This window comes from Protomyctophum bolini (assembly GCF_963924005.1).
Source record: "Protomyctophum bolini genome assembly, chromosome: 10".
Lineage (NCBI taxonomy): Eukaryota > Metazoa > Chordata > Actinopteri > Myctophiformes > Myctophidae > Protomyctophum > Protomyctophum bolini.
In genome coordinates this window covers 11,374,262-11,396,960 of record NC_137871.1, presented here as the reverse complement: position 1 = coordinate 11,396,960, position 22,699 = coordinate 11,374,262, and the positions used below count along the sequence as shown (strand labels likewise).

The following is a 22,699-nucleotide window of genomic DNA, read 5'->3' as shown; positions in this document are numbered from 1 at the left end:
TATAGGCTGTATACATACAGTATAGTACAAATAAAAATATGAAAATGTGCCTGTGTTATTTTAGATGTGTTTAAATATATTTAATGCGTAGCGTGTGTGTGTGTGCTGGTTCTGCTCTGCTTACTCTGATTTCGCACTTACAGTATTGCTCTGAATAAGAGTGTCTGCTCATTGTAATTTAGTGTAATTTAGGCATAAAAAGGAGGGGGCAGAACCCAGGGGGGGGGGGGGGGGGGGGACCTCGGTCAATGACGTATATGGTTTTATGTGCTCCGCCTTATCTTATATGGTATACACCGCTAACACCAAGCTCTTGGGAAAAGATTAATGAGAGAAAGAAAGAGGTGTATAATGGTGAATGAATGCACGGCCTGCAGGCCCACACAGCAGCTGGGTTGCGCCCCCACCAGAGGTACTGTACTGTACTGCCGTACTAATTTTGAGTTGAGCAATTTCCATTTTACTTTATACTTTTCTGCTCCACTGGCGTGGACCGCCCCTCCCCCCCCCCCCCCTTCATGGCAATGGTGGCGCAACTGGTCTCAGATCTGTGCCTGCGGGGCAGCGACTATCCCAGAATGCCCAGTGGAATATACCGGCAGGGAAGCACTGAAGTGCTGCAGCAATAATGGTGACATCACCACTCATTAAGGCTGAAGATGATGTGAGGAAATGTGTTAATAGCGCTCTGTCGTGATGACGGGAGAGATGGCCGCCTTCTATACAGTACCTCTGCTTGTGGGTTTAACAGAGAAGATCTTCACCCATTTAGGCCTGACCTCAAAATTTAAATAAAATCTTCTATAAAATATTTTCACGATTCTTCAAAAATAGCAGACCTACAAGCTCGTAGCGCGCTATGAGCTTGTATAGGTCTGCTATTTTTCAATAGCTAAATTATAACATAATGTTTCAACACAACACACCAAAAAGGGGTTCCCACGCAAAATGGGTTAATGAACAAGGACTTCCATCGGGTCGTGCGTATATTGAGGATTATTTTCCACACACTTTTCTGTATTCATGCTTGCCTTGTATAACATTCATTCATTCATTATTCATTCATTTGACTACTATATACATAAGCACGCAAAAAAAAAAAAAGCAAATAAAGAAATAAAGAAAAGTTATGCAAGTGGTGGTTCGGCACAAACAGTCGATCTATACAAGCTTATACGACGCGGCGCAAAAGGGACACTTTGTGAGATTGTAAACCGGCTTTTTTTTTTTTTAGCAAAGACATTTTAGTGTAGAGGGAAAAAGAAAACACTCGTGGGGTAACCCTGGTTAACATAGCATATCGTTGAAGTGGTTTTAACCCATTTTGCGCGGGAACCCATTTTGGTTGTATAAGCATTATGTTGTGCTTTAGCTATTGAAAAATAGCAGATCTACAAGCTCATAGCGCGCCACCGAGTGGCGCACTACGAGCTTGTAGGTCTGCTATTTTTTTTTAAACCGTCAGGATTTAGAAGACACTTTTAGAATCTGATCTCAGGTCAAAATGCGTTAAAGAACCACCATTCTTCTGTGCGTTAGAATCCGATCTCAGGTCAGAATGGGTTAAGTCTATTTGTGTCCACCACACCCATTTCCCCTCTGTTCGGTTCAAAACTATTTTGTTCCCCCCCCCCCCCCCCCCCACCTCCTATCCCTATAGCAACCACGTCGGTGACTTCCTGTTTCCTCTCTGCACGGCCGGCCGGCCGGCCGGCCCTCCGCCGTGAAAAGCTAAAAATCTAAAAATAAAACGCCCGGCCTTTTCCTGAAGGCATGAAGCTCTGTCACCATTGTTCAGGCGTCAGCTGTTGCTTCGTTCTTATAGCCGGGGCCTCCTGCATCATATGGCTGTAGTGACTATAGTCAGTGGGTCTGGGGTCAGACAGAGCATGGCCAATGTCCAGAGAGAGAGGGCGAGGAAGATTAGCCCATTCTGACCCGAGATCAGATTCTAAAAAAATGTCTTCCACATCCTGACAGTTTTCTGAAAGAGCTGTGTTTCTATGTCAGTCGTTCTTCGACTTTTAAAAAATAGCAGACCTATACAAGCTCGTAGCGCGCCACTCGGTGGCGCGCTACGAGCTTGTAGATCTGCTATTTTTCAATAGCTAAAGCATAACGTATGAGGAGAGGAACTATATAGAACCTCAACATCAGCAGACTGGCGCCGCGTTCATTATGGTTTCATTACCTCCTGCCTATTTAAGATTTCCCTTCCCCAGTCAGGACAAAATGACTCGCTTTTATATGAGTATTCTGGAGGGGGAAAAGGCGTCGAGCATATTATCATAGATGAAAACATGGAGGAGAGGGGTGTGGGGGTGGTGGAGTCGTTGCTGCGTGCGGGGGGAAATGGCGAACAGCCATGGGAGCAGCAAGTGAAAGATGGATTCTCTTTCATGGTGAACCAGTTGTCCAACTTGTGTGCGTTGCTCCCCAGACAGCAGAGGAGGAGGATAATCGTGCCCTGAGACTATGTTCCTTAATCACGAGGCAGCCTTCCTGCTGTGCCGTCTGTCCAAGTGGACCAGTACAGTGTAACCAGCCTATACATGAAAGAGAAATCTGAAGCACTACAGTATGCATCTATCTATGTCTAAACGTAGCTTGAAATTAGGGGGGGGGGGGGGGGGATTTTTCCGTAAAAGCGCATCTAACACCGCTCATCCAAAGGGGAATCCCCCTCTTGGCCAAAGGGATAATTATGATATTAGGCTTCTGGTCTTCAAGCAGGGCTGCTCTGATACATCTGCTAAAGTTTCAACCCTATATATATATATTATAATAATAATAATAATTAATTTGTTGACCGGACTCCCCCAGACCCAGGGTCTCTACTTGGCCATCAACGTTTGTTTCTACATTGAGGTATTGCTACTTTTACTCAAGTAAAATAATCCGAGTCATTCTTTCGACGGCCGTATGGTCTTTTAACTGGCTGGTTTCCATGTGCATGGTTCTGTTACATAACCGTTTTTACATTATTTGTTATAGATTTCCCATTGTTCTCAGGCCCGGTTTGGTTGAGCTGAGGACAGAATCCCATTCTATATAAGCCACCGGGCTGAACCACAGCTATAAAAGCAAGAGAGGATTATGAAATGCTTCACCTATCCTCCCTCACTAGAGAGAAAGCTGCTTTACATTCTAACCCACCCCTGCTCACACACACACACACACACACACACTGCCAAGGAGTTCAAAAGCATGGCGCTGGACTGGAGTACAGACGGCGTTTTGGGTTGAAGGGGTTGGTTTGAGCACGAACCTTTTCTTGCAGTGTGTGACCCAGAAATATTGATCCGTGCCCGTTGCAAAAACCCAACGCAATGCGGTATTTAGTGATACTTTAACGCATTTAGACCTATACGTTCGATTCTACAAAATGTCTTCTATAAATCCTGACAGTTTTCGGAAAAACCCTATGTTTCTAATGTTAGTCGTTCTCAAACAATTTCATGTCAAGGACTCCCACAAAATGTAATGTAATTGGCCGCCGACCCCCATCTGAAAATATGTTGTTTTTCAGGAACCCCCTCAGAAGTTAAAATGTTCGCTGTGAAAGAATATATTCAAACATTTGGGCCACATTTTCACGACTTTTTCTAAAATAGCAGACCTACAAGCTCGTAGCGCGCCTTTGAAAAATCGAAGAACGACTGACATAGAAACATAGCTTTTTCAGAAAACTGTCAGGATGTAGAAGGAATTTGTAGAATCGTTCCCAGGTCAAAATGGGTTGAACAAGTGTAAAAGAGGCACTATGCAACCATTTGTATGAATAAAATGTCATTTTGTCCAATCTGTAGTACAAACCCAATAACATCAACACAGAAGCCTTTGTGCCTTTTTACACTCCTCAGTCCACCACCATGTTCAACCAAGATTCCAACATTCATTTCCTATTAACAATTCAATTCCTTTCACATAATCTTTTCAGCGTTCATTTTCCCCTTCCATAAATAACCTTTATCGACCTTGACTGTGTGTGTGTGTGTGTGTGTGGCTCATTGACTCTCATAGTTGAGTGTAATTCTTTCAGTTTATATAAATAATGCAATTCACAGTTTAGGCACTTTTCTCATAGATATGGCTCATCTCTCTCCCCACGGAAACACTTCACACAACTCCATGCTGCACTGATGTAAAAGGGCTCCCACCGCGCACGCACGCGCACACACACGCACACACACACACACAGAACTGAATAACAATTCCCATCAACAAGCCTCAGGAAGCAGGTGTTTTCACACGCGGGGGTAGAGTAGAGAGTGGATAGAAGGAGTGGGGGAGGATCAGTGATGCGAGGAGAAAGAAAGAAGAAGAAGTCTCGATGTGAGAGAGAAGAGGAGGAGGAAGGTCGGCGGTGGTGGAAGTGAGGGGGGGGGTCGGGGGGGGGGAGCGATGACGTCGTCCCGAGTGACCGCAGGACGGACAGAGGAGACGGGGGGGGGGGGGGGGGGGGTTGCGTAACGCGTCCTCCATGCGACGCCACACGTGTTGGCGCACATAGACGGCGACGCGAGAGGTCAGACGGACCGGACGGGGATCCGAAACGAAACGATAACGCGAACGGAAAGTGGCAGCTGCCAGAAAAATGCGGCCCCCCCCCCCCCCTCGTCTTGCTTGAAGCCCGCAGGGTACAGTATACTGATGGTGACTAATTATGATGAAGTAGAAGGACACAGTGCACGGGCCAGGGCTCGAAATAGCGACCATTTTGGTCGCAAATGCGCCTGAATTTTAACCTTTGCGACCTAAAAATATATTTGGGAGCACCAGTGCTACTACAAATAATTACTGTGGTGCGCCTGGCTACAACGATCAATTCTCGAAAAACGGGCGCTCTGAGCCGCAGCCGCTCTATCCAACTCCACTGCAGACTCCTGTCTGCTAGCTGCACTAGCACTTGATGCTAACAAACCAACGTGTGTAGTTAACTACTCTTTGACACAACGGTACGGGACAACGTTGAGCGCTGCATTGCTCACATTCCAGAGCGCCTCGGCTCGCAACTTCACTATGTGTCAGAAAGTACATTATTTCAAGGCAGCGATTCAGAAAAGACCGGAGCGGTACGCTACGGACTCTGTGATTGTGAATGTAAAAGAGGAGGAGGCGGACCGGCGTGTGTGTGTGTGTGCGTGTGTGTGCGCTCGCGCGCTTGCAAGAGAGAGAGAGAGGGAATGAGAGAGAGGTAGGGAATGAGAGAGAGGGAGGGAGAGAGAATAGCAGACTTGTAAGTGTTTCTACCTGGTTTCTACATAGCAGCAGTATTGCTACTTTTACTTAAGTATAACATTAGAGTAATTTTCCAGCACTGAAGTGGTAGGCATAGTGAGTAGGCATAGCTATAAATACCATGTTTTACATAGAAATTATTTTATATTAGAAATTCTAATTATATGATCTAAATAGGCTATGAAGGTGAAAAACACAAAACAAAGAAAAAGAAAACGGGTGATGTGACTGGCCGGAATCAGTGTAGACTAGAGGGTCCTCAACTGGAGATGTTTGATGCCTCGGCCTCTTTGAAGAGATGGATGGATGAGGGACAGAAAGTCTCGACACTACATTTTAAATTCTGGCATGTATTTTTATACTTTAGTCATTTTATGTTATTTGTAAACCACACGTTATATTATTGTTTTTATGAATGTAAAAAAACATATTAGTGCTCCTTAGATTTTGGTGGGTGCTCCTAATTCTTTTCTGGTGCTCCTTCATTTTGAAATTGGGAGCACCAGTGCTACCAAGTAAAAAAGTTAATTTCGAGCCCTGGCACGGGCAGATGGCTTCTGCCTCGTTACTGTACAGGGCGTATACAGTAAGCACAGTGGCGTCTATTCTCGCGGTGCCACAGATTGAAAACCCCGTTAATTTTTATGAAAATATTTATATAAATTATTTTTACCCATTTTTTACCTGAGATCAGTTTGAAAAAAATGTCTTCTACATCCTGACAGTTTTCTGAAAAAGCCATGTTTCTATGTCAGTCGTTCTCAAAAAATAGCTAAAGCATTACATAATGCTAACACCAAAAGGGGTACCCGCCCCAGAATGGGTTAAGCCTTCAAGCCACCCAGACTCCTGGTGAACCGTGACCATAAAAAGCATTTTGATTCTGTGTCATGTAGTTGAATATCGAATAAATATTTTTCGCGGTTTTCAATTTCAATTCTGATTGAGCTTTGAGGCTTGCCATAATCTCTTACCATAAATGACTTGACATGAATGACCCCAGGTAAGATACCTCTATGAGCTTTTATAACCAAAATGTAGCGCCTCTAAAAGCCTATATATATACTAGAGTGCAGTGACAGCAGCAGTTGTAAATAGTTAACTTCCACCTGTGATGGTGTCGACGTCCGCCACTGTTCTGCTGAGGTGTTCAGTGATTAAATGTCACTCCAAATGTCACTCCTCCCCCCCCCAGGCCACGAGTCTCTCTCTCTGTGAACCACTTCCAAGGTCCCATACCTGCAGTGTCACTATTTTCGTGAGGGTATATGTATTTGTATAGGCGGAAATATTCACAGATGAAAAAGTTAGTTTTGCTAATTTCACAAACATCCTATCCTACGTATGTTAATGTTGGCTGACGGTGAGCATAAAAGGGACAAGGAATGACGGATACAGAGATGTCCATATATGAGCATTTTTGGTGAGATTGATGCTGTGACTTAGGTGTGAGGGCCACGTACGTAGTTTAACTTTAGGTGTGAGGGCCACGTAGGTAGTTTTACTTAGGTGTGAGGGCCACGTAGGTAGTTTTACTTTAGGTGTGAGGGCCACGTACGTAGTTTAACTTTAGGTGTGAGGGCCACGTAGGTAGTTTTACTTAGGTGTGAGGGCCACGTAGGTAGTTTTACTTTAGGTGTGAGGGCCACGTAGGTAGTTTTACTTAGGTGTGAGGGCCACGTACGTAGTTTTACTTAGGTGTGAGGGCCACGTAGGTAGTTTTACTTAGGTGTGAGGGCCACGTACGTAGTTTTACTTTAGGTGTGAGGGCCACGTAGGTAGTTTTACTTTAGGTGTGAGGGCCACGTAGGTAGTTTTACTTAGGTGTGAGGGCCACGTACGTAGTTTTACTTATAGGTGTGAGGGCCACGTACGTAGTTTTACTTAGGTGTGAGGGCCACGTAGGTAGTTTTACTTTAGGTGTGAGGGCCACGTAGGTAGTTTTACTTTAGGTGTGAGGGCCACGTACGTAGTTTTACTTATAGGTGTGAGGGCCACGTACGTAGTTTTACTTAGGTGTGAGGGCCACGTAGGTAGTTTTACTTTAGGTGTGAGGGCCACGTAGGTAGTTTTACTTTAGGTGTGAGGGCCACGTAGGTAGTTTTACTTTAGGTGTGAGGGCCACGTAGGTAGTTTTACTTTAGGTGTGAGGGCCACGTACGTAGTTTTACTTATAGGTGTGAGGGCCACGTAGGTAGTTTTACTTAGGTGTGAGGGCCACGTAGGTAGTTTTACTTTAGGTGTGAGGGCCACGTAGGTAGTTTTACTTTAGGTGTGAGGGCCACGTAGGTAGTTTTACTTAGGTGTGAGGGCCACGTAGGTAGTTTTACTTTAGGTGTGAGGGCCACGTACGTAGTTTTACTTTAGGTGTGAGGGCCACGTAGGTAGTTTTACTTAGGTGTGAGGGCCACGTAGGTAGTTTTACTTTAGGTGTGAGGGCCACGTAGGTAGTTTTACTTAGGTGTGAGGGCCACGTAGGTAGTTTTACTTATAGGTGTGAGGGCCACGTAGGTAGTTTTACTTAGGTGTGAGGGCCACGTACGTAGTTTTACTTAGGTGTGAGGGCCACGTACGTAGTTTTACTTTAGGTGTGAGGGCCACGTAGGTAGTTTTACTTTAGGTGTGAGGGCCACGTACGTAGTTTTACTTAGGTGTGAGGGCCACGTACGTAGTTTTACTTAGGTGTGAGGGCCACGTAGGTAGTTTTACTTTAGGTGTGAGGGCCACGTAGGTAGTTTTACTTTAGGTGTGAGGGCCACGTAGGTAGTTTTACTTTAGGTGTGAGGGCCACGTAGGTAGTTTTACTTTAGGTGTGAGGGCCACGTAGGTAGTTTTACTTAGGTGTGAGGGCCACGTAGGTAGTTTTACTTTAGGTGTGAGGGCCACGTAGGTAGTTTTACTTAGGTGTGAGGGCCACGTAGGTAGTTTTACTTAGGTGTGAGGGCCACGTAGGTAGTTTTACTTAGGTGTGAGGGCCACGTAGGTAGTTTTACTTTAGGTGTGAGGGCCACGTAGGTAGTTTTACTTAGGTGTGAGGGCCACGTAGGTAGTTTTACTTTAGGTGTGAGGGCCACGTAGGTAGTTTTACTTAGGTGTGAGGGCCACGTAGGTAGTTTTACTTTAGGTGTGAGGGCCACGTAGGTAGTTTTACTTAGGTGTGAGGGCCACGTAGGTAGTTTTACTTAGGTGTGAGGGCCACGTAGGTAGTTTTACTTTAGGTGTGAGGGCCACGTAGGTAGTTTTACTTATAGGTGTGAGGGCCACGTACGTAGTTTTACTTATAAGTGTGAGGGCCACGTAGGTAGTTTTACTTTAGGTGTGAGGGCCACGTAGGTAGTTTTACTTTAGGTGTGAGGGCCACGTAGGTAGTTTTACTTTAGGTGTGAGGGCCACGTACGTAGTTTTACTTATAGGTGTGAGGGCCACGTAGGTAGTTTTACTTAGGTGTGAGGGCCACGTAGGTAGTTTTACTTAGGTGTGAGGGCCACGTAGGTAGTTTTACTTTAGGTGTGAGGGCCACGTAGGTAGTTTTACTTAGGTGTGAGGGCCACGTAGGTAGTTTTACTTAGGTGTGAGGGCCACGTAGGTAGTTTTACTTAGGTGTGAGGGCCACGTACGTAGTTTTACTTTAGGTGTGAGGGCCACACGTACGTAAAAAATAGCAGAAACACCAGCTATTCTCACTCGACGCTGAAGACAAAAGCATAAAATAGGGCTTAAGCATTTCAGAGGTTAACGGCCTCAGCCCTTTAAAGAGAGAACTCTGCCAAAAGACCACCATTAAAAATAAAGTGTTTATGTCACAAGTACTTGAACCCTGACCAGTGGAGAGTGAAATCCCCTGGACAGCCGTATATATAGAGAACAATCCCAGCATGCACTTTGATACAGCTGAGCCCCCAGGCCTCATGGGCAATAATCACTGTATATCCTGGTTCCTGTGTGACATCACTGTCTGGAATCACCCCACATTTTCACTATAGCGCTGTCAAACTGTGGCAGGGATGCAACGTGCGCGCGTGTGTGTGTGTGTGTGTGTGCGTGCGTGAGGGTGCAATTCCACCTACTGGGCCCCATGGGGAAATAAACAGAAGTTTATGTGCAGTCCCGAAAGTGAATGCCTGCACAGTATGCCTCCACGCACGCACGCACACACGTGCACACACTCACACGCACACAACACACGCGCACACACTCTCACACACACACAGAAGCGTAGCATTCGGAGAACGGATAGAACGCATTAGCATAGTGCATTGCGCCTGCAGTCTCAGCCGACACGCAGCCATGTGAATAAACCCGTGGAAACTGCTTTTGTACGGAGCAAAGGAAACCCTCATAACAGTTATATAAGAGAACACAGAAGCCTAGAGACTCTCTCTCTCTCTCTCTCGGTAACACACACACACACACACACACAGATAAACATGCACATGGATACAAGCAGGCACACAAAGTCAAACATAAAATCAGACACAAAAGACCCAGACACACCCCCACACACACACACACACACACACACACACACACACACACACACACACACACACACACACACAGAGTTGTTTCACATTCAGACAGCATAACTGTCACTGTGGAGACACAGACCTAAAACTTGGCAGCAGCACAGAATGAACCGTTTTTACATACTGTATACTGTGGACTGCACACACACACACTTCTTATTATTGTCTTAATGAATAAATAAGCCTATGGGAATGTGATAGAGATTCATTGCACATGGAGTATGAGGCCGAGCCGAGATTGGACAATGTTGGGAAAAACGTCTGTCTGTCTGTCCGTCCGTCCGCGTGTGTGCGTGTGTGGGTGCTTTGGCGTGTGAATCATTCCCAGCTGTGTGATTCCATGTTTTTTTTCTTTCTCATCTCTACCTCTCCCTATATCTGGCTGCATGCTGCCGACTCATCCGTTTGTGATAAATGCTGTTGCATAATGCGATTATAGGACTGGACCGGCGCAGGTCGTCCCAAACATGCTCACGCAAGACTTCTGTTCAAACAACTCCTTTAAAGGGCTGCAGCAGTACCTGCAATATTGCGATAGTGCACCATTGACCAGCCAAACACAGGGGATGACCACACGACTCCTATGTTCATGTTTTCACTATTGACCAGCCAAACACAGGGGATGACCACACGACTGCTATGTTCATGTTTTCACTATTGACCAGCCAAACACAGGGGATGACCACACGACTGCTATGTTCATGTTTTCACTATTGACCAGCCAAACACAGGGGATGACCACACGACTGCTATGTTCATGTTTTCACTATTGACCAGCCAAACACAGGGGATGACCACACGACTGCTATGTTCATGTTTTCACTATTGACCAGCCAAACACAGGGGATGACCACGCGACTTCTATGTTCATGTTTTCACTATTGACCAGCCAAACACAGGGGATGACCACACGACTGCTATGTTCATTGCGAACGCAGTGAGCACTTACTATGAGACCTAGCAGATCATGTCTGTGTGTGTGTCTGTCTGTCTGTCCGTGTGTCTGTCCCGCTATCCAAATATGGAGTGTGTTGCATCAGCAATCACTCAGCTCCATGGGCACAAAAGGGGCCAGGTCCACTCAGCTCCATATATGGGCACAAAAGGGGCACCATATAAGGAGTCCCCAAAGCAGCTATACGTCCAAAACCCAAATATGTACGAGCTGCGTTCGCTTCCCGCGTTTGCGCGTCTTACTCGTGTTTTCACTATTGACCAGCCAAACACAGGGGACGACCACACGACTCCTATGTTCATGTTTTCGTCTATGCCATGTTTTCCGAATGTTCGCCTCGTATGAGAACATTACATATACCCAGAATTTGGACGCCATAGGGTTTATGTAGTGAATCCATTTCTTCTCAGCATGTCATGTCAAATCCAAATGGAAAGCAATCAACATCATAACAGAGTTAGAATAATCCTAAACAATCCAATTTCTTCTTGGGGGGGGGGGGCTGTGAAAAAGTTAACAAATGGAAGTAAATGGTGCATTTATACAGCTATACGTCTCATAGTAGCTATATATAGAAGTGACAGAGAGGAAGGTATTGCTATGGAGATTTTAAACACATCTATAAAAGAGTTGTTGTGCGTACGAGATGTAGCATTTTCCCAAGTGATGGCTTATATGGATATATGTTTGGGTGAGTAAAAATAGACAAAAAGAGAAAATGGCGCCAATACCGCCATAGAGTGTGACCCTAATCACTGTAGGGGGAATCCCTTCACCTCGATATCCATACTAGTCAGTGGAGGAGAGGAGAGGAGAGGAGAGGAGAGGAGAGGAGAGGAGAGGAGAGGAGAGGAGAGGAGAGGAGAGGAGAGGAGACTACATTTCCGGGTAGGCGGGGTTGCTGCATCTGCCCGTCGCACAACAGAAACTGAATGTTAATTATTGTTTATTTGTATTTTTATTTTATTGATGTTTCGTGGTTAGTTGCGAGTCGAGTCACCACCAGCTGAGCTTACGTCAACGAGGAATCTCAGGAACGCAATGTGTCGACAGCTGGGCGTGACGTAGTATATTAGCAGCGACATTGCCTTCATGTGTAGTTTCAAGGCTTTTGCGGCCACATTAATTCCATTTTCTCCAGAAACTGGCTGTATCAAAATATGAATGGACATCATTAACGACGCACAGCCACTCCCCTGACAGAAAGGCCGGGGTGGTCGGTTTATTTTTCAAACACATAGTTCTTATATGAAGCGATCTAAAATCACCCTATGGAGATTTCACTGCAAATTAACAAAGTACATGAACCTGTGTACTGGCGCCCTCTACTGAAAGTGACGTCAAACTTCGGTGCACTATAATAATGACTGGGAGAGAAGTCAATTCAAAGTAAAGGAACTGGAGAGGTGTCGACGCCAGCAGCTAATCCGCTGCAGAAAGAAAATACTGTACGTTCACCTCAGTTATCCTGACAGGAACTTCCAGAAGGCTTTTTTACATACTCAATTCCCATGATTGTCCAACTGCACTTCAGCATATTATTACTGTATAGGTTATATGTCACACACACAGGCCTGTTGCCAATTGTGACATTGATTAGACATTCACCCATTCACACCGACGGGAGGGGAAACCATGCAAGGTCGTTTAGGGCTTCAGTGTCTTTGCTCGAGGACACGTGACCAATTAGATGTGCCCTAATAACCCCTAATACACTACGAATGATTTAGAAAGATGTGTGTGTGTGTGTGTGTGTGTACACACACGTACAGTACACACGTACTTATTTTTATTTCTTTGCTATTTAAATCCTAACCCTGAAGCATGAGTTACTTTGTTGTGTGCCGATGATGCGAACAGAAAATAGCACTGCAAAAAATTGCGATCAGCTACTTGTGGCGTACGACACCGGCCTGCAACTGATTATAATTAGTTGCACGACACCGGCCTGCAACTAATCATAATTCATCATGACTAACATTTTAACTAAGCATTATGTTATACTTTATAGCTATTGAAAAATAGCAAATCTACAAGCTCGTAGCGCGCCACCGAGTGGCGCGCTACGAGCTTGTAGGTCTGCTATTTTTGAGAAATCATGAAAATGCAGCACAGATCTTTGAATATATTATTCTTTCAGAAGACTTTTTAACGTCAGGCCTAAATGGGTTGATATAACTATAATTGCCTATAATCCTGATCCTAATCGTAACCCCTACTTGAAATATATTTATATTTTGAGGACCAGGGACTCACAAATATAGAAAACACAACAGAAAAGTATGTGCGCACGCCGCACACGTGACACACACACACACACACACACACCTTTCTAAATCATTTGGCCGAGTTTCACACTGTGAACGTACCCCCACCCCCACCCTATAGGGACCGCCACAGCAACACACACAAATACACTTACAATAGGAGTCTCTTTCTCTCCTCTCTCTCTCTCTCTCTATCTCTCTCTCTCTCCCTCACCCACACACAGTCCCCATTTAGCTCACACTTAAAAGAGAGAGAGCCTAAAGATAGAAACTAAAAGACGAACAGGAGCCAGCCAGTGTCATGGCAACAAGGCGCTGTGGCTCACAAATGCTGTTTAGATGAGAAGTTATAATCACCCCCCAACCCCACCCCGAACACACACACACACACACACACACACACACACACACACACACACACACACACACACACACACACACACACACACACACACACACACACACACACACACACACACACACACACACACACACACACACACACACACACACACACACACACACACACACACACACACACACACACACACACACACACACACAAGCGCCTGTTTCAAAAGTATACACCTTTTCATTTGCCTCGTTCATTGAAAAGGCCTGGTCAATGAGGAGGAGGGCCATTTACATGTAAAATGGCCTTGTTATTGTTATTCATTTTGTTTAGTTTTTCCTTCGAATAATGTACAAACATGTATGAACAGGAAGGACTGTATAGTGTCAGTTGTATTCAGTGTACTCTGTGAAATGTGTCATATTATAATCCCATATGGGATGGGCCAAAATGGCATGACACGAAAATAAATATTTCATTCATTCATTCATTCTCTCTCTCACACACACACACACACACACACACACACACACACATGAAGCGACTGAACTCTTCCAACCAATTGTAAAAAGGAAATGTGCCGTTAAAATGATTATGTCCAATATATCACTAACTGTAACATATACCTTTAAGGAGTGAACACCATGGTTCTGAATCAGGGACAATGTACATCACTCAACAATATATCGATCCATCAATAGTTTTACACTTTATTAATTAAGCTATTCTTGGCGGGAACCCCTTTTGGTGTTTTAAGCATTATGTTATGCTTTAACTAGTGAAAAATAGCAGATCTACAAGCTCATAGCGCGGCACCGAGTGTGTAGAATAATTGGGAAATGGGTTAAAGATGACCAGCTTGCATGATACCAACGGACGTTGGTTCTACCAACGGACAGCTTTAACCCATTTTGGGCGAGAAACCCTTTTGGTGTTAGCATTATGTTATGCTTTAGCTATTGAAAAATAGCAGATCTATACAAGCTCATAGCGCGCCACCGAGTGGCGCGCTACGAGCTTGTATAGGTCTGCTATTTTTGAAAAATCGAAGAACGACTGACATAGAAACATAGCTTTTTCAGAAAACTGTCAGGATGTAGAAGACATTTTCAGAATCTGATCTCAGGTCAGAATATAGGTTAAAGAATTCCATTATCTCACGCCTATAGGACCGCTGCTGTCCGTGAAGCAGACTGTATTCCATTGTTCCTGTGTGTGTGTGTGTGTGTGTAAAAGTACCTATATATTGTGTGTGTGTGTCGGACACACACACACAATATATAGGTACTTTTACACATCAATCAGGTTAAGAGCCATGAAAGCCTGACAGAAAGAGAGCTGACCATATTAGATCAATGTGCATGCAGCCTTTTTGCACACGTGTGTGTGTGTGTGTGTGTGTGTGTGTGTGTGTGTGTGTGTGTGTGTGTGTGTGTGTGTGTGTGTGTGTGTGTGTGTGTGTGTGTGTGTGTGTGTGTGTGTGAGTGAGTGAGTGAGTGTGTGTGTGTGTGTGTGTGTGTGTGTGTGTGTGTGTGTGTGTGTGTGTGTGACTCACTACGTTAACTTGCAGCGGCTCTGATCCAGGTCGTAGCAGCCTCTTCCGGCAACTTCCAGAGTCTCCAGATCGCAGACGCACCGACGAGGACTGGCCCACTTCTGCAGGACGGACGGACGGACGGACGGACGGACGGACAGGCAGACAGACAGACAGACAGGCAGGCAGACAGACAGACAGACAGACAGACAGGCAGACAGACAAGACAGACAAGGCAGACGGACGGACGGACGTGTGAATAATTATTGCACATACAGTATAGTACCACGTTATATTCTTTGAGGCCAGCTGAAATATAATTTCATATCGACTTAAGAGGGGTCAGGAACAAAAAAAAGCATAAAGCTTTGAAATACACAAAATAAATTACACAGGGATTCACGAGCTGAAAACAGCGCAGGGGGGGGGGGGGGGGGGCACAGTAGGGTGTACTGTACATACTACTTAATATGACGGGACAGAACGGGAGCCAAAAATAAATTGCCCCGCTTGAGAATGAATCTGCTTGTTATATACATGAGAACGTACACCAATGGGTACAGTGTGAGGGCAAAGCGCCGGGGAGCGTGAATGTGAAGTATATTTATTCTCATCAGTCTGAGTCATTATGCCATTTCTCCCCAACTCACACACACACACACACACACACACACACACACACACACACAACGTGGCTCTTCTTCCAAGCGGGACCAGAGACAGGGGGGCGTGGCTACATGACACTGAGGATGATACATGCGGAAAGGAGCTTTGTCTGCTTTGGCCATAACCATTTAAAGGGACGTTTCACTTTTCTGGGTTCAATGTTCAACCATATCTTAACCAATATATTCCCTTGTTATCACTCAGTATTATGTGATGTTTCCTCCCTCCCCTATACGCGGTCTCTCCTGCTGTCTGTCTGTCTGTCTGTCCTTCACTGTATATACCACTCATCCTTCCTACTGTCTGTCTCTCTCATACACTGTCTCTCTCTCAGCTTTCCTATACTGTCTGCCTCTCATATACTGTCTCTCTCACACTGTCTGTCTGTCTGTCTGTCTGTCTTACACCCTCTCTCAGCATTCCTATACTGTCTGAGTCACCCTGAGCTTTTCTACAACCTGTCTCTCCGACCGAGTCTCTCTCTCTCTCTCTCTCTCTCTCTCTCTCTCTCTCTCTCTCTCTCTCTCTCCTGCCTGCACCACCGAGACAAGGTCCTTGAGGCCTCTATATCGCCGCTCTGTTCTTTATTTTTCCATTCCTCTCTTTCTGAAGGTCAAACAGAATGAGATAAGTTCATGAAGTGATGCAATAGCCTGTAAAATATAGCCTGCCGTTGCTGTCGGGGAAAAAACCCACCTAACTCCATTTTTTTAGGTGGTTTTTTTTTTCCACATAAATCAATACTACTGAACACCCTTTACGTCTGTGTGTTGGTAAAAAAAATATTGAACCAATGAAAAAAAGAAAAACTCTTTTGGTGTTAGCATTATGTTGTGCTTTAGCTATTGAAAAATAGCAGATCTACAAGCTCATAGCGCGCGCCACCGAGTGGCGCGCTATATACGAGCTTGTAGGTCTGCTATTTTTGAAAAATCGAAGAACGACTGACATAGAAACATATAGCTTTTTCAGAAAACTGTCAGGATGTATAGAAGACATTTTTATTGAACGCTCAAACGAAGCAAACACACACGCGCACACGCACGCACACACACACACACACACACACACACACAGTATATGGGTAAGGTAAAGGGGTATAGTATACCTGTGGGTTGCAGCAGCCGTGCCAGGGCAGTGAGCGTGCTGGGGGGCAGAGGGAGGGAGCGGCACCGCTGCAGAGACGCCCTCAGGGGGGGGGGCTCTAGCGGCGAGACCCCCGACGGCCGAGACAGGGCCTGGTGGAGGAGGCAAGACTGGAGCAGTTAGGACACACACATACCCCCCCCTCCTCCTCCTCAGCACGGCAACCTCAATGACCCCATTAGCAGCACGCCGCAAAACACTTAGATCAATACATGCACTGCACGCATGCACGCGCACATAGGAACAGCACACACACACACACACTCACGCATATACACAAACGCACACGTATACACACACGTGACACACACACACACACACGCATGCACTAAGATACGCAGAGAAGCTCGCTCACAAGCCAACCACAAAAAGTATAAGGCAGTACAACCTCGTGCACACGCACAAACATGCTTTGATGCACACGCGTGCCCCCCCCCACACACACACACACACACTCACACATGCATGCATACATGTTGTGCAAGTGTCCGGGCACAGTTGCACACTTATGCACAGTACGGCGGCAGACGTGGTCACACACACACACACACACACACACACACACACACACACACACACACACACACACACACACACACACACCCACACACACCCACACACACCCCTTCGCCGTTGAAAAAGCATTTTCTGCCGCCTTGTCTCCCCTTCCGCAGTGAATTAAAGTGTCTCTCCTGGTGTGCATGCCCTGCGGCTAACCATGAGAGACTATACATCAGCCCCAAACCCTGGCGGTCTCACACACTCAACATGAACTGACTCCGAGTCAGTTAGGGCAATGAGAGCCAGAGCTTATGGGAGCGATGAGGCGGGAAATTGTCCAGAGAGAGAGAGAGAGAGAGTGAAGGGGGGTGGCGTGAGGGAAAAAGGGAATTAAATAGAAAAGAAAGACAGACAGACAGACAGACAGACAGACAGACAGACAGACAGACAGACAGACAGACAGACAGACAGACAGACAGACAGACAGAGCGTAGTGCATGCATTGTTTCAGAGGCAGTGAGTGAGTAAACACTGGGTTAGTCCTTCAAAGTCTGCAGCAGTGTGTGGTTGATACATTATGGGCTTTGAGAGGTCTATATTTATCATGACTGGTCAGGGATGCAGCTTTCCTTACTTTCATTTATTTCGGCACCGGGCGTAATAGGGCAAATATTTGGGTGTCTATTTCCGTGGGTTGGAACTGAGAGTGTTGGTGTGTGTGTGTGTGTGTGTGTGCGTGCGTGCTCGTGTTGTGTTTCCATGTGTTTTGACATCTTACTCTGAAGCGGCGCTCCGTCGTGGCTTGCGTCTCCATAGCAACACTGGCCTCTACGACGACCGAGCGAGGCCGGAGGCGGCCGGCCCCAGCCGCCGTCCCTCGTCTCGGCCCCGGTGGAGAGAGGTGCATGATGGGAGGAGTGGGTCGTATACGTCTCCGTCGGCATAGCGACCCACCCTCCTCCTCCTCCTCCGCGGCGGCGGCGTGCTGGCTACAGAGATGTCTCCCCGGCCCCGGGACGACGGACGTCCAGGGGTCCGACACGACGGCCGAGGACGGCCGAGGACGAGGGTGAGGGGGTCTGAGGGGGTCTGCAGAGTGTTTCCCTGAGCTACAGTGGACGCCGGTGGGGGGGCCGGACCACTGCACGCCGCCACAGCCGGTCACGTGACCACCGCCGGCTACCTGCTCGCACAGCTGTGACGGACACAACCTCAAAGTTATAACCACTTTCCAACCTGTGTGTGTGTGTGTGTGTGTGTGCGTGTGGGGGGGGGGGGGGGGAAGACTATAAATAATCAATAGATTTTACTTCTACTAGATTTATTTGACAGTTTACTAGTTTTCAGATTATTGGCTAAATGACCAAAAATAATAGGAACAGGATTTTAAAATACAACATTACATTAGGAGATTAATCCAGTGGTTTCCTAAAATGTGCCGACGTCTCGCGAAATTAGTCGGGAGTCATATTTCAAATTGACCCAATATTTTCACCAAGATTCAGACTAAAAGCCTATAAGTCTGTTGTTGTTCATTCCTGCTCTGTTAATCATCTCACGCCCCCCTCTTGACTTATCTGTGACTCTCTCTCTTGTGGTGCTGACCGTTAGGTTGAAAACCACTGACTGGACCAAAACCAGCAGTTCAAACACGCTCCACCCTAAGCAGCTACAACGTTTACAGGCTACTTACACACTGATGCTTTGGCTATTAATAACCCAGCGATGTCATGCAAAATAACATATCACTCAGAGGAACCAACCCGATCTAAAAGTCTACTTTTGAGTACTTCTTCCACCTCTGAAAACAGTCCATAACAATCATGTGTTGTGTTTTAAGCATCAGTGATGAGCCACACCCCCCCCAGACCGCTCCCTTAACGGATATTTTGCGGGCGAGGCAAAAAGAAAAAAGAAGAATTACAGTAAAGGCAGGTGGGGGGTTTGTACTGTAAATAAACAGCTAGTGATGAGGGAGGAGGGGGGATTTATGTGGTGCCGTCCGTTTAGCTAAATGACTACATGAGCGTAGATCAACGCCCTCCCCTCCCATGCTTCATGTCGTTCCCACAGCCCCCCCCCCCCTTGCATTGGAAACCCCTATGACAGCGTGCTGAGAGAAGTGAGATGTCATATCTCATTTTGTTATTGGGCCGTTGGATATAGGGCCTTAACGTGCCCCGACTCGTGGCGGCGTGAAGCTACAGGGAGATGACTAATGCCTCAACTGGACTGAGAAGGGAGGAGCTGCCGTTGCGAGGCCACGCACGCACGCACGCACCCACGCATGTGTGTGTGTGTGCATGCGCACACACAGACACACACACACACGCAGAGTCCTTCACTGTGGGAAACAGGCTTTCCGGGCTGAGGCAGGAAAGGACAAACTCCCGTGGTGTTATGTTCACTATAGCTGTGATGTGTGATCCTTGATGGAGGTCCCTCTCTCTCTCTCTCTCTCTCTCTTTGTTACCTCCTTTCTCCAACAGGTGGGGCAAAAGGACAGCTTGGCTATAGTGACAGGATTGACTGCAGGGGGGAATCTTTTCTTTAACATGCTATAGTTGTTTGATGATGGGTTTAGGAAGCATTTCATGTGAATGATGATGATGTTACACAAGGAGTTATGAGGCGTTGATGTGCGTGTGGTGTTACGTGATGTTACGTGATGGTGAAATTGTCTGAACGAATGAAGGCTGCAATGGAATCAGGTTAAGAAACAGACTGGCAGTTGGGCAGGAAAACCTTGTGTCTCACTTTGAGCCTGTCTTTGTCGAAAGGTTGAAAAACTGTCTGTAGGTTTTTTTTTTAAAGTAAAGTACTAACAATAGATAATTTTATCCCGTTCCCTAAAAAAAAGTTAAAACAAAAAGTGAGTTGGACATAAAATTATGATACAAGGTTGTCACCCAACAATATCACACAGAGACTATATAGAAATACAATTAACTGATAATGCATGAAGACAATTTAGCCACATTCATATTGCTAGGTAGTAACATTGATGAGCTGTGATGGTGTTTAACCCATTTTGGACTGAGGTCGATTACAAAAAAAGCCTTCTAATTCCAAACATTCTTCTGAAAAACCCATGTTTTCTATGTCAGTGTGCTCAACCTTTTTCATGTCAAGGACCCCCAGAATTATCTCTATTGGGCCACAGACCCCCATCTCAAAATATGTAGTTCTAGGGACCCCCCAGAAGCAAATATTTTAGTTAAAAATGTTCGTTCTGAAATATATATTCAAAGATTTGTGCCACATTTTCACGATTTTTCAAAAATAGCAGACCTACAAGCTCGTAGCTATGAGCTTGTAGATCTGCTATTTTTCAACAGCTAAAGTATAACATAATGCTTAAAACACCAAAAGGGGTTCCCATACCCCACAATGGGTTAAACCGAGTTATTAAAGTCGTATGCTCACCTTGAATATTTCCTCTGTGGAATCCGACGCCGGACAACGTTGGCCACGCTCGCGCCATCTCCGGTCTGCTCCGATCGGACATTGGCCTCTCCTCCTCGCGTCTGATGCGAGTCAGGTGGGCATCCCTGGAATCCTGCTCATTTCCTGAGTGTCCCTCCTCTGCGTCTCCTCCGGGCGGGGGGGACGCTCCGACGGATCCCTTTCATCGCCCGGCGGTGTTGTTGTTGTGTTCGTCTCCAGATGGTTGGACGTCGTGTGGTTGTTCTCTTCTGCAGGCCCGGCTAAGTCAGTGTCTCCTCCGTCTGTTAGTCTGTCCGTGGCCTCCGAGCTCACACGCCGGAGCAGCCCGTTGGCAGTGAGGGAATCGGGACATGCCCTGAACGCCTTCGACGACACCGGAGGCAGGGGAGCAGCGCGGTCGGACGCGTTGTTGCGGTGTGGTGGGGGTGCAGGGGTCACGGGGATGGAAGGGGCTGGGGGTTGGGGCTCTGGCTGACCCTCGCCGTGGAGAGTGAGAGACACGCTGTGCACGCCGCCGTGCACGGCCGCCGACCGCCGAGGGGCCCGCGGCGAGCCCACCGGCGACCTCTCCTCCCCTTCTTCTTCTGGCGAAGGGGAGAAGGACCGGGACGACGACGACGTCGTCGTCGTCGTCCGCCATTTCCTGGCCGTGTCCGCCACGCTGTTGAAGAACCGGAAGAGGCCGCCGAAGTGGCCCTTGTTGGTGGTGGTGTCCGTCGAGTGCTTGGGCGGCGGCACCGCCGGCTGAAAGTCTTTGACGGTTCCGAACTCCGCGGAGCCGAAGTCCGACGAGTCCACGGTCTTGTCGAGAGTGTGCGGCTCCGACTCGAAGCTGGTCTCCGAGTAGACGGGGTGCTGGGCCTTGTTCCCCAGGAGAGAGATCCTCCGCAGGTAGCTCCACACGTCCGGCCCCTTGGACCGCCGGGCGCCGGCCCCCGCCCGGTGGTGGATGGCGGGGCTTCCCCTCGCGGAGGAGGGCTCCTCGCACCACCCCGCGGCGGCCGCCGAGTTGTTGCAGTTGGACGAGTTGCTCTGCGCGGCGTTGCCCCTCTTGGTGTAGTAGACCCTCTCCAGCGACCTGACGCAGCCGTTCTGCATCACGGCCTCTCCCAAGGGGCCGTGGTACAGCTGGCCGTCCGGTTGGGGGCGGCGTCCGACAGGTCCACGTGCTCGAAGGAGCAGTCGAAGTCGCCCGTGTAGCCGGCGTACGAGTGCCTCTTGCCGCGGTTCCTCTGCAGCGTGCTGCCGCCGCCGGAGGACCCCCTGCCGGACTGCAGCGTCGGCGTCCCGACGAAGTCACCGCCGCGGCAGAAGGAGTCCGCCGGATCGTCCGCCATGAGCGAGCAGCCGGACTTCATGGTGGCCGACAGCTTCCCGGTCTTCCCCCGGAACACGTTCCCGGGGGACTTCAGCTTCTTGAAGGAGCGCACCTTGTCGGCGAAGGACAGCTTCATGGGGACGGCGGCCGCTTCCCCCGGGAGGATCATGGAGTGCGGCCTCGACCGCTCCAGCTCCGAGGCGGCCCTCCGTCGGGTCAGGATCTTCCAGATCCCGCCCGTTGTGGCGCGCGGCGCGGTGGGCCGCCGGTTGACCTCCGCCCTGTCCCTGCCGGGGGTTGAGGGAGGAGGCGGGGGAGGAGGAGGAGGGGGAGGGGGTGCCATCTGGTGATCTCCCTGCCCGGGCCCTGCAGGCGCGGGGTCGGGCGCGGGGTCGGGCGCGGCGGCACCAGAAGAGTCGACCTCCTGGATGCGGACGCTGCTACTTTCGTTCTCCACGTCCAGGGAGACGTTGAACAAGCGGTTGGCGAACCCGTTGGGGTTGCAGCTCTCGGCTGCGACGTGGCTGAGCGTCTGTTGTTCCATCCTCTCATCCCACACGTCTTCTCGTCGTGTCGGTTTGCGAGGCAAGTTGTCCCACACAGCGTCAGCTATCAACTTCAATGGCCATGGTAGAGCTCTGGCACTCACCGCACACCTAGAGAGGAATGGGACAGCACTGTTACTGCTGGGGTCAGACTATATAGGCCCGTTAAAATGACATGCAGGGTTTAGAAACACAAATACA

The 22,699-nt window shown here is 47.7% G+C and overlaps 3 protein-coding genes across 5 annotated transcripts in view; all 3 read right to left on the bottom strand.

Moving 5' to 3' along the window:
- Positions 1-18,129, bottom strand: part of arhgef9a (Cdc42 guanine nucleotide exchange factor (GEF) 9a) — a 67,668-nt gene extending 49,539 nt beyond the window's left edge. For 2 of the 3 annotated variants that reach the window (XM_080774652.1, XM_080774654.1), the window contains exons 1-3: positions 17,967-18,129; positions 16,650-16,779; positions 14,897-14,997 (exon numbers count right to left, since the gene is read on the bottom strand). In XM_080774652.1, coding sequence (XP_080630778.1) covers positions 14,897-14,997; positions 16,650-16,779; positions 17,967-18,095 — 360 coding nt within the window. In that variant the 5' untranslated portion in view covers positions 18,096-18,129. The remainder of the gene's footprint in view (positions 1-14,896; positions 14,998-16,649; positions 16,780-17,966) is intronic. The other variant, XM_080774653.1, reaches the window with a different exon arrangement.
- Positions 1-22,699, bottom strand: part of asb12a (ankyrin repeat and SOCS box-containing 12a) — a 99,874-nt gene that overhangs the window by 63,946 nt on the left and 13,229 nt on the right. The window lies entirely within an intron of this gene.
- Positions 18,263-22,699, bottom strand: part of LOC308322155 (uncharacterized protein) — a gene marked incomplete at its 5' end in the record, with an annotated part of 10,863 nt that continues 6,426 nt past the window's right edge. The window contains 3 exons of the mRNA XM_080773348.1: positions 18,263-18,383; positions 20,615-21,867; positions 21,903-22,609. Coding sequence (XP_080629474.1) covers positions 20,726-21,867; positions 21,903-22,609 — 1,849 coding nt within the window. The 3' untranslated portion in view covers positions 18,263-18,383; positions 20,615-20,725. The remainder of the gene's footprint in view (positions 18,384-20,614; positions 21,868-21,902; positions 22,610-22,699) is intronic.